The sequence below is a fragment of the Helianthus annuus genome, chromosome 12 (assembly GCF_002127325.2).
Source record: "Helianthus annuus cultivar XRQ/B chromosome 12, HanXRQr2.0-SUNRISE, whole genome shotgun sequence".
In the NCBI taxonomy this organism is placed as follows: Eukaryota; Viridiplantae; Streptophyta; class Magnoliopsida; order Asterales; family Asteraceae; genus Helianthus; species Helianthus annuus.
The window spans coordinates 146,447,647-146,459,309 of NC_035444.2; the positions used below are offsets into that span (position 1 = coordinate 146,447,647).

At 34.6% G+C, this 11,663-nt stretch overlaps 2 protein-coding genes across 2 annotated transcripts; both read right to left on the reverse strand.

Annotated features, from left to right (window-relative positions):
* Positions 1 to 5,493: 5,493 nt before the first annotated feature.
* On the reverse strand, positions 5,494 to 6,336 carry LOC118484922 (probable histone acetyltransferase HAC-like 1). The gene is made up of 3 exons (XM_035981036.1): positions 6,178 to 6,336; positions 5,887 to 6,104; positions 5,494 to 5,799 (listed from the first exon to the last, which is right to left on the reverse strand). Exons 1-3 carry the CDS (start codon positions 6,322 to 6,324, stop codon positions 5,736 to 5,738), a joined length of 429 nt encoding a protein of 142 aa, XP_035836929.1. The 5' UTR covers positions 6,325 to 6,336; the 3' UTR covers positions 5,494 to 5,735.
* On the reverse strand, positions 6,325 to 10,911 carry LOC110884198 (histone acetyltransferase HAC12; the record flags this gene model as incomplete). Its single annotated transcript, XM_022131882.2, has 13 exons — positions 10,714 to 10,911; positions 10,526 to 10,631; positions 9,807 to 9,978; positions 8,722 to 9,731; positions 8,347 to 8,637; positions 7,993 to 8,268; positions 7,779 to 7,907; positions 7,465 to 7,665; positions 7,243 to 7,385; positions 6,892 to 7,171; positions 6,682 to 6,821; positions 6,549 to 6,609; positions 6,325 to 6,471 (listed from the first exon to the last, which is right to left on the reverse strand). Coding segments are annotated over exons 1-13 (3,045 nt in total), but the record flags the coding sequence as incomplete, so codon positions are not given.
* Positions 10,912 to 11,663: the final 752 nt, after the last annotated feature.

The window sequence follows — 11,663 nt, forward strand, 5'->3', positions numbered from 1 at the left end:
TTGCAAGTATAATTCACAAACAGCTAATGCAAGTAGCTTTTACCGGGTCTCCTATTCTGGAACGAAGGTTTATAATAACCTATTAGAATCCTAACGGGTCTTTGATTAAGCTTTAACTTAGACCGGTTAGTTTTAACGAAAGATACGGTTCGAACGCACGATTAAGCGAAGACCGGAATAAAATGTGATTTAGATCCGACAAGTTTGAAGACTTTTTTAATATGGGTAATCCAATCACATTCTGGATTTTGAGATAAAAACGACAAGGTTTGACCCGTTTCGGCTAATTTATGTAACCTAGTTACATAAACCGTACCGAACGCGTAAATAGCGTAACGGGTAACCGTAAGAGTCTTACACAGGTTTCCTAAGTCAATATGCTCTAAAGAGGTTGTGATGTCAGTAGGATACCTTCCATTATGTCCATAACGAGTTTAATCTCAATATACGCCCCGTAGGGGTATTTTGGTCATTTTAAAGATTATAAAAGAGATTTCCGGGTTATACAGGAAATCTGAGTTTTCTGACCAGGTTATAAAGTTCAAAATACTTTATTTATTATATGGAATTAGTAGAAATTGGATTCGGGTCAAAATACCATGTAGAACTCATTTTAGGTCCGGAAAGGGTATATTCGGTATTTACCGAATCAACGCCATAACCGCAGGTTATGAGCAGGTTAAAAATAATTAAAAATCTTTAAAAATCCCAAAATATTATTTTACATCAGTGTGTAAAAGGTTTGGTGTCGAAATTTGGGTTTAGATATGCTTTATGCTAATTGCACTGTTTAATTACAAAAGTTTTCTTAATTGCACTATTTAGCATAACTCCTATTCTAGACCTCGGATTGACATGAAATTTTAGGGACATGTTTAGAAATCAGTAACTAAGGTTACTGTCCTTTCACATATCCAAAATTCTCGTTTTAAGATCAAAAGGGCATTATGGTCAACTTTTAAGCATATAACGGAAATGTGCAAACGACTCGGACAAACAACGAACCAGCCACAGAGGGTTATACCATCATGTAACCTGGTCCTAAGAGAGTCCTAAGGCATATCTAAATCATACCAAAACGGGTTAGAACTGAAGTCAAAGCAAAAGTCAAAGTTTTGCGACTTTCGGTTCCGAACCGGGTCAAAACAGTAAATGGTCGGATCAAACAAGCTTAGACCAGTTATAATACTTATTATCAAGTTATATGAGTGATAAAACAGGTTACATGCCATCTACATTGTTAATTATGCGTTAAATCGAAAATTAGCATTCTGTTGACTTTTTCTAAGCAACTTTGACCCGACATTTGGACTAGTTAGAGTGGGAATCAGAGGGTGCCCTTTTATGGGTTTAATGCCCACATAATTACCAACATATAACTATCTTTGATTCGACTAATCACTGGACCATTTGTGATTAATCGTCAAGTCAATCGTTAATTACGACGGATTGACTTTTAAGCTAAAACTAAGCAAAAACTTAACTAAGAAGGGTTAAGCACACTTACTGAAGTCCTATGCACGACCATAGATGCTTAGTGAAGACACTTGAGCTCCAGAAATGATCAGAAGTGTTGAATGAAGGTGTGGTTACAATGGTTGCATCTCATGGCCTTTTATAGTAACTTAGACACCTTAGATCATTGCCACACAAGTCTATAATGGATCCCAGATCATCAACACTTGTCCCTAGAGCCTAGGGGTCGTTTAGGGGGCACCCATGCTGCTTAATAATGGCTCTAAGTCGGTTAAAACACCAAACAGTGCTTCTGTCCGCATTTTCTGTATCTGGCCATCTCACGGGCCCGCGTCAAAGGTCCTTCAACCTTTACGCGGCCCGCCTGAATCTCTCTGACAGAACCAAATCTTTCTACTTTCCACGCGGCCCGCATAAGCTCAATGCAACTCTTACGCGGCCCGCCTGAGACCTGCTGTAAGATTTTTCAAATCTTTTTACATTATTGCAGCTGGCTCTTGGCGTTTCGAAGGGGTAACTTTGAACTTTGGGCCTTTCTTATTTACGTATAAGGGCCTCGTGACTTTTACACAACTTATAAATCCTCGGTTAGTTTATTACTTCCCGAAAAGTCATAACTTTCAATGTTGACGCTTTTAACCCCTCATGTACGAATTCGATCATAACTTTCTCATTTTATAACGGATCTTGATGAAATTTATATCGTGCATTCTAGTGAGCATATTTTACCGTTACAAAGCCTCGGGTTTGTTAAGGGTCACTCAGAGGTACAACTTAAACATGTTGACACATTTAACCCCTGTAGCTTGTAATCTCTCACTTTCTTCCATATTTCGTTCCGTGTGATTCATGATTCATTCGTTTGAAGGTACGAGCATCATGTAGGGTTACTGTAAAGTATATTTATCCCTTGTTGACATTTTGAACCCTTGAATTCACATACTTTCTACGTTTGTCAACTTTAGTCACTCTGTAGTATTTATTACCACGTGCAAACTTATGACACGTGTCATTACTTTATAGGACGCAAATTTTCGAGGTGTTACAAAACCCGTCGTACTTGTAGCGTCTAAGCTTAGACGCTACACTTTTAAACCAAAGAACCAACTAAATTGCAATACGTGTCATGAAAGTTGGAGGTATCGCCCAAAGAGTACCGGAGGCTTCTAAACCTAGACATTTTCCCTGAAAAAATGTTACATTCGCCTCTAAATTGGAGAAGAGTCTAGGCCTAGACTTTTTCTTTTTTCTTTTTTTTTTCTTTTCCATCACGATTTTAAATGAGCATAATATTTTTATATGATAGTATGTTTTAAAAAAAATATACAAATTAAAGATTATAAAATTGTCTTTAATTCGGTGTAAACTTTTTTTATTATATAATTATAGATATAGATTAAAAAGATTAATAATTAATTTCATATTAAATTCATTTGGTTAATAATCTATACTATATAATAAAAGAAATCAATTTTGGGACACTTGTCATCATATTAGGCCATATCTTATGGATAATTACTATTTAGTTTAATTAATCTCTTCTAATTAATTATAGATAACCCTCCTATTAAATATTATTTAGTTTAATCTCTTATAGATGATTATTATTTAGTTTAATTTTAATTTAATCTCTTCTAGAAAAAAATTCATAATAACGAAACATATTTTTTAATAAATTATCTAACCATAAATTTTAAAATTCGTTTGACGAAAAGGGAACACACTCAAATATCTTATTTATTTATTATGGGGATTTTAATTATTGTCTATTAGTCTATTTTAAGAAATTTATACATAGTTAGGTTCAATATTTGTTGTCATATTATTATTATTAAATTAAATATATAACTTGATTGTTCGTACTTAGGTCTTAATTTGTTTGTCATATTATTATATCTAAATATATAACTTGATTGTTATTACTAACCACCTATAGTGTTCGTTTATTTTTGAAAAATTAGAGATTAAATTCAAAATTTTGATAAATCACAGGGATCATCCATATACTTTACTCAACATATTATTTTCATAATTTATTACTATCTAACTTTAAATATATATATATATATATATATATATATATATATATAACAAAATGTTGCAATACGTCGCTAAAATCAAGCTAAAAATCTAATAATTATGTAAATATTTTTTGGATTCAAATTATTTTCGGTAATGTGCGAATTATAATTGTAACTTTTTATTTCTCATTAATATAATGTAATACGTAAATACAATAATAAGTATTATATAATATAATATATTTATTTTTGTATCATTTTCAAAGATTACATGTTTCTTTGATGAATTTTATAATAGTAACATACATCATCTTTATATTAACTCATTTATGTCAATTTGGTATATATAAACGTCTCTATGTTTGGTTTGCATTTACAAGAAATATTTATTATATAGTTTAGATTGTTCAACCCGTGTAACACACGGGGAACTAACCTAGTATAATATAATAACTACCTTTAATTAAAAAAAATTAAGTATACATAATTAAATAAGTGAGAAAGGGACAAAACAAAAAAAATAGTTTCAATGGTTAATACGTGTCCCCCTAATTTCATTTATTATGTTGTATAATGGATAGACATAGATATAGTATTATACATCTAGATTATCAAATTGTTGATAATTATAATTATAATGTTAAATTAATCGATTATATAATAATGAAGATAAGTATAGAATTTAAATTAAATTATGATTTTATAAGATAACTATCGAGTTTGAATTCAAAACACTAACTTGTCTCCTAAGGTATTGAGGTTATAAATAAAGGTTTAGATAGGTTAAAAGTTGCACCAAACTTACAACCCTCCTCCCTCTTTCTCTCCTATGTCGTTGGCACTAGGGGTGTTTAAAACCGGATATATTAAAATTCGGATATTCGAAATTTTCGGATACTAGATTTTACTATCCGAATCCGTATCCGAAATTTCGGATACGGACTCCGATACTGAATCGGATATACGAAAATCCAACTTTTTATTTAATTTTTATTTTTTTATTATTTTTTCATATTCGGAAACGGATATTTTGGATAGTTTCGAATATCCGAATATAAGTTTTCGGATATTTTTTTGGATATTTCGGATATTTTCGGATACTTCGGATACTTCGGATATTTTCGGATATTCAGATATCTGAAAAAAAAATGAAAATTAAATTTTTGGATATTTTGGATATCCGAAAATTTTGAAAATCACTCCGAATCCGAACTGAAAAAATCGGATATTTCGGATATCGGATATTTCGGATCGGATTTTCGGATATGGATAGTTTTGAACACCCCTAGTTGGCACCCTTCAACGTCGTCGGCACCAACACCAACCACCGCGTGCCATCGCACACGATTACCGTAGGCCGAAGCAGATGGTTTTGGGTTGCCACAAGCAAGACTAAACCGAAAGATGTTTAGGTTTTCTGGTTGTTTGTGTTAACAGATCTAGGCATCTAGCGAGCGGCTCGTTGAACTCAAGGTGTTACCGACTTGGTTAGTTGTTTCTTCGAAAACGTATGTTTCGATGAACACCTTATGGATGGTTTTATTCCTTCTATTTGGTTTTGCATCTAAAGTCCCTGTGAGCAATCCAAAGTCTAGTTTGGATTGGTTTGTATACATGCTTCCGCTAAATCAAAATATAAAACACGTGTTATAAATGTCAATATAGTATAATAGAGGGTGAAGATTTGTAACAAAATAATATAAAAATAAGGATAAAGGACAAAAACAGAAATAAAATAAATATTATAAAAGTATAAACGGTTCAACTTAAATAAATTAAAAAAAACTAAAAATTAAATTAATTAAATAAATAACAAAAGGGAAAAAAACAACAAAAGTACAACAGTAACACTATGTCACAACTATAATAAATCATACAGATAATTACCACATCAAATACTTAGTTATTTCATTATATTAGCTCTGAAAAACTAATAATCATGAATTGTTGAACTTAAAACTTAAAAGCAACCTACTTGCCATCATATAACAACGAATACTAGAAAAATCCTTATTATTACAACTAAACATATCATGTCATAACTGTAACATCCGATAACAGATAAACTTATTCGTTATATTTGCATTTTATCGGTCTTTAGATAAGACCCATAAAACGAAAATATACGAATTACATAAACCAAACAAACAAACAAACAAAATCTTCATATATACGCGAGTTAGCCCTTTTCCTATACATATAAACTGCGCCAAAAAGAATCCAATCTTGTCCAGTCAACTAACTGGTTACTTTGTTGAACTCTGATCTCTGGCAAGTGTTAGCTCTCTCCTCCCTTATGTACCTAGTGAATAACAAAAACCGCAATGTTAATGTTATAACAAATATGTGATGTTACAGGCGATCATGACACGTCGAATGGTGGACTCACTTGCAATAAGGTATAGTACAGTCAAGCTTTGTACAGGTGTTTATGTGTTTCTCTAATACCCACCATGCTCCTTGACAATTTTGGCAACCGTTATGCTTCCTCGTAGTGCATATAGAAACATGTTGGAGAAGGATTTTGATCGTTCGACAATCCGGGTTGCAGCCCTCAACGCTTTTACATAGAGACGCATGATTTAAAGCATCTAGCGCCCTGGTTACCTGCCCATCACAGACAATACCGTTTAGCATAGTTATTTTTAATTTTTTATATGAAAAATTTACCGTTTCTTACCGTCTCTTGATTTTGATCCTGAGGTTGTTCTTCTGTTCTGGTTACGGGGGTAACGTCTGTTGGAGGGTGAATTAAGTTACCGGTATGACAGGTGTCACCTTTTGGTTGGACAACAAGATTGTGATTATAATGATATAGGATCATCATAGTGGAATATTTGGCATGCCCGAGTGTATCGAATTGGTATAGAGAATTCTGGCACTTGTTCAAAAAATCATCGCGCGTCTCGAACAATTTATTCACAAGAACGTCATCTTTATCCTTGGTATCAACGGGTATATAGCTCAGCACATCCTGGATAACAAAAATGATTAAAAAATCGGAAATATATGATAACATAGGCGTTGTTGTTGTTGTATGATGGAACGCACCTCAGAGAGTGGTTTATCTTTACAAGAACCGCATTTGTGCATTCTACTTGGGGAAACACATCTGCAATGAAGGGTTTGTGAGAATGAATGAATAATTTAGGATGCGAAAAAACAAAAATGAATATCGTTTCACCTTGGACATAACTGAATCTTGTTGCATTGGTTGCAACACCATCTACTTCCGGATAATATTACTTGGTTGCAAGATGTGCACGTGTGTTGTAACCGGACAATCATATAGTTTTCCTTGTCGTGCATAATTATTTCGCCGAGCTTTAACATCAAACTCAAGTTAAAACAAAAGAAATATTATATAAAATAATAATAAAGAAATTAGAAAGACCTTGTTCATCACTAAAGCATCCTTTGTGAGGCTTTCGTCTCCGTTGACCATCGAGATTCGCTTAGCACGTGACTTAACACACAATTTTCCTCCGGAGCTTTCTTCATCGTCAAGTTTCTTGCTAATATTTATGGCAGCATCCGACCAACAATCACCATCAAAATACGGCAAACGCGCTGCGCTTACGTTAACGTTTGACGTAGCGAAAAATTCATTGTATAAATTCGTCTGGTCAACCACAATTCCGTCTTTCACAGCTTTCCTGATCATTAACTTGTACCTTCATAAAACATAATAAAACCATCAAACAAATGGTTTTCTCAAACGCCGAAAAATAATAATGTTACATACCACTGCCGTAGCTTCGTTTTCTCCGGTGTCTTCTGAGTCTTCGGATGACAATAAAAAATATAATCTTCGCCTTTTATAACCGGACATGACCATATATAACAAGACGCAAAACCTCGTTTCTTGCAATGCTCGAGGTATCCAATCTGAATATCGCAAAACATAAGTCGTTATTGCAGAGGATGATAATTATTATTAAACGGATTAAAAGCAAAGGGAAAATACCAGTATTTCATGATAAACGAAGGTGCGCAGAGGCTCTCCGCTTGCGGTTTTTCTTTCGGGCTGAAAGTACTTGACGGAATCAATGTACGAGATATAAACGCATCGGTTGTTAGGCCCGTTACACTCTGATCCAAACTCTTGAACGTACATTCCGAAGAGGCATACATCAACACCTCCTATTTTCTGGAACAATAGAATTAACTATTTGCAAAAAAAAAAAAAAAAAAAAAAAAAAAAAAAAAAACGTTAGATGTCTAGTTTAAAATACTTAATATATCTCTAAATTAACACATTAAGTATAAAATTGCACTTACTTTCGATCTGTATTCAATTTTTTCTGGATAATCTTGTCCGTTAAATATATCTCTAAATTGCTTCTTCACTTCCAACTCTTTGTCCACAGATACCACTACTCGAACAACAAGACCTTCTGCTACAGGTACCTATCGCGATCAAAAAAATAAAATATCAGTAACGATAATTTTCATAAATATAAAAAAAAAAACACAGAAGAAACAGTTTACTTACTTCTTCCGACGCGATTCCAAGAACCTTTGCGGTTTCTTCTCGCTCTTGCTTCATTCGGGTAAAAAGTCGTTGCTCGATGTGATCACTGAGATCAGTGAGCAGTAATTCTTTTGCTCCCAAGACAGTTTTCAGTAACGAGATTCTTGTTCCGTTTTCTGTTTCTTTTAAGCAACATTTTGGACAAACGTATTCGGCTTTCCCTTCTAAATCTGTTTCGTTGTTGTATAGGCCGCAAATCCTATGTTGCCATTGTTGACATGTGTCACATTGTACCCACTGCAATAAACCAATAGTCAACAGTCAAGTAAGGTTGTAAAATAAATAAATAAATAAACTTATTTATTTATTATTTACCGAGTCCTCTATTTCCTCATCGTTCATTGCCATGTGAAGTACAGTTTTCGAAACAGAACCTCCTCCACGCGTTATAACAGATGACCCACGAGATCCTTTAAAGCATCCGATACAAATGCAGTGCTGTGTTTTGGTGTTCTCGTCGGTTGACCGATAGTATTTAACGTTTTGCTTGATCCGCACGTCACACGATGAGCAATACACGGGTGTGGGGGCCAGCAAAAGCTTATTCTTCGAGCATAACTGGCATAAGTTTTGACTTTCTGAAGGTTCTGTGCCTCCTGATACGTCCTGCATAATAAAACATATATATATGTTAGAATTCTCATATGTGATGAAATGGTTTATAATTTATCTAATGTATAATGTAAGAACCTTTTGCGGTTGGATAAAACTTGACAAATGTTCTTTGATTTGAGCAGCAGTCAACGAATCGGTCAACGAGGCACTGAGTTTCTTAACATTCCCGGATCCCAACCCTGACCCGTTATCTTCAAAAGATGTAATCGGTGTGCTTGTCTTCTCGGATTCCAAAACACACGGTTCAATAGATCGCATAGACTCCAAAACGGACTCGTAATCATCTAAAGCTGAGTTAAGCCTACATATTACTTTTTCTTCACGCAGGACCTCGTTAACGTTTGGGCCCAACGCATCTTCACTGTCGGGCTTGGCATCCTTTGTAGAAGCAGAAGATTTAATAAAGCTAGTGTACACATCCATAAGAGTACCGGAGGATTCATTACGGGCCGGTTGAGTTAACACAGGCCCAATTTCCATGAAATCCGGCCCATCTTCACTACTATTGGGCCATTCTTCCAAAGGTGGCAAGTCAACAGGCATATAACTGGAAGCTAGAACATCGAATAGAGTACCACTGTCAACCCAAGATTCATAATTATTTCGCGATCTAGATTCGATAAGATCATTCCCGGGGCCCGCGAAATCAAATTTTCTTTTTCTAGACGGCATGCCGAAAGTAACCGGACCTGGACCACAGATATTGCAATTGAAACCGATACAGTTGTGACTCGAACTTTCTACAGCAACAAGCGGTTGACCCTCCCACGGATTACAATGTGGAATCTGAAACCCGTTTGATTGATTCATCACCGGAAAACGTTGGGGGACCGACGTATAACCTTGCGGTTGCAGGAATGTCCCGCAACTTGACGTATGTGGGTTGTTGTATTGGGTACCCAAAAGGTGAGTAGCCTCTGGATTGTTCTGGAAATTTGGCTGCACACCATTTGCTGATATCGGAAAGCCCGTATTACATAAAACACTGCCAGGTGTCACCGTTCTACTTCTACCATCAAAAGCTTGGGCAGCAGGCATCCCGTAATTAAACATGCTTGTGCTAGCAGCATTCTTGATTGGAGATCCTGTAGAAACCGATAATGTATTTTGTTAAAATGCGTACAAACAACCGAATTTACATCCAACTTCGCGTAACATACCTCCAAAACATTGGGGATTCGACATGTTGATAGACGCAGTGTGTCCGATATTCATTGATGAATCAGAGTTTTGGAACCTTGAAGACGGAATGGGAACAACTCCACCGAATAGCATTTGATTATGATTTACATCCATTGTCCCCTCGTGATTTAACTTTACAACACCATATCCCTATAAAATTTCAACAAATGTATGTAGGGGTAAGTGGCGTGTTCATTTCAAAATCAACACATAAATCACTTGTACGTACGTAGTACATTGATGATTTAATGAGTTAGTGAAGTAAACCTTATGTATTACATTACACTTAAAACAAAACATACAACTATTTATCATAGTTCTCAACATAATATCGGTTCTAAAAACAACATCCCTATATACATATACACATATATATATATATAGAGAGAGAGAGATGTGTTCATTTCAGAACAAAAAAAAAAAAAAATCGTTGAGAAATACGAGAACCGCATAATGTACTCGTATGTTTTGCTTTAAGTGTGATACAGAAGCCGGTTACATAACTCCCTCCCTACAATCTCATTAAATCATCAATAAATTTATGTGTTACTCGCAAGTCTCAACATAAATTTGGTTATGAAATAAACGTGTCTCTACACACACGCACATATATATACACGTGTGTGTATATATGTATACGTTATTTCAAAGTGTTTCAAGTCAAAATTTATACAAAAGATAAGGCGATCATTCTCACCATCCGATTCTCAATCGAATTCGAGAACTGGTTGTTCGGGTCCTTCAAAAAATTTGAAAGACCAATCCACGTATCCTTCTCGTTCGTGTCCGTACAATTACCGATACTACAAAAAAAATCACAACGAGTTCATCAAAACCTAAGAAAACCCACAAAAAACAAAGACGAAACAAGATAAAAGAACTAACAAGTTAGAGAAAAAGCCATCGGCATTATTGTTGACGATGAAATCCGGTTGTTTCCGAAGATAATTGACGGGAACTGATCCGTAGATCATGTTGCGTGATCAAGAAGATCAAGAAGGGAGAGGGGGTTTTGGGAACAACATGAGAAACCCTAGATTGTGAGTTGAAGAAACAAAGGAAAGTATAGTATAGAGCTCAGGCTTAGCCCCCAAGGCGAACGGTCGGGTCGTTTTGCGATTTTATAGGTTTTGATTTCTTTGTAGGGGCCACAACTCTAACAAACACCATTGAATTTTTATGACTTTGGTTCAAATAATAAGGTTAAGTACAAATAAAAACTTATGATATAATAACCTATAAAAAAACTTATGATAAAATAACAAGTATTAAGTTGGTGATAAGGCATTATTTCTAAAATATTCGTGGATGATCATCTAGTAACAATAATATTGGGTATTGTACTTTTAACTAGAACTAGTGATTTGTACTCGGACTCCAAAGCGTGGCATGCTGATTTTTAACAAAATTTTAATCGTAACATAGACGTGATAGTATCTAAAACTAAATTATTAAAAATTTAAACACAAAAAACATATTGGTACGATATGAAACTTGATATAGCAAGTGAAAGAGAAAAAAAACAAAGTCATGATGTGTCCAAAAAGATATCTAAACGTGTGTTTATATCAATTGAAAATCATAAAGAAAAATATATAAATGTTTGCGATAGTACCGTTACCGGTTTTGTTCCGTCGGAATTGGCGTCGTATAGATATTGTTAGAATGGTATCAATAAGGTTCGTCATGGTTTCGACACCCTCTATAGCTTACTATATAAAAAGGATGCTCGGTTGTGAATACAACAAGTTTTTCAACGAAATTTATAACGGAAACCGTAAAAACGAATTTTGCCACGTTACTTAAATTGTTCGAACGATATGGGTTTGGTTCAT

Coding starts and splice junctions, on each gene's coding strand:
- LOC118484922 (XM_035981036.1), bottom strand. CDS start 6,324: ATGATGATCCTATATCATTATAATCACAATCTTGTTGTCCAACCAAAA. Junction 6,105..6,177: donor AGGATCAAAATCAAGAGACG/GTAAGAAACGGT, acceptor TGTGATGGGCAG/GTAACCAGGGCGCTAGATGC. Junction 5,800..5,886: donor TGTACTATACCTTATTGCAA/GTGAGTCCACCA, acceptor GTTATTCACTAG/GTACATAAGGGAGGAGAGAG.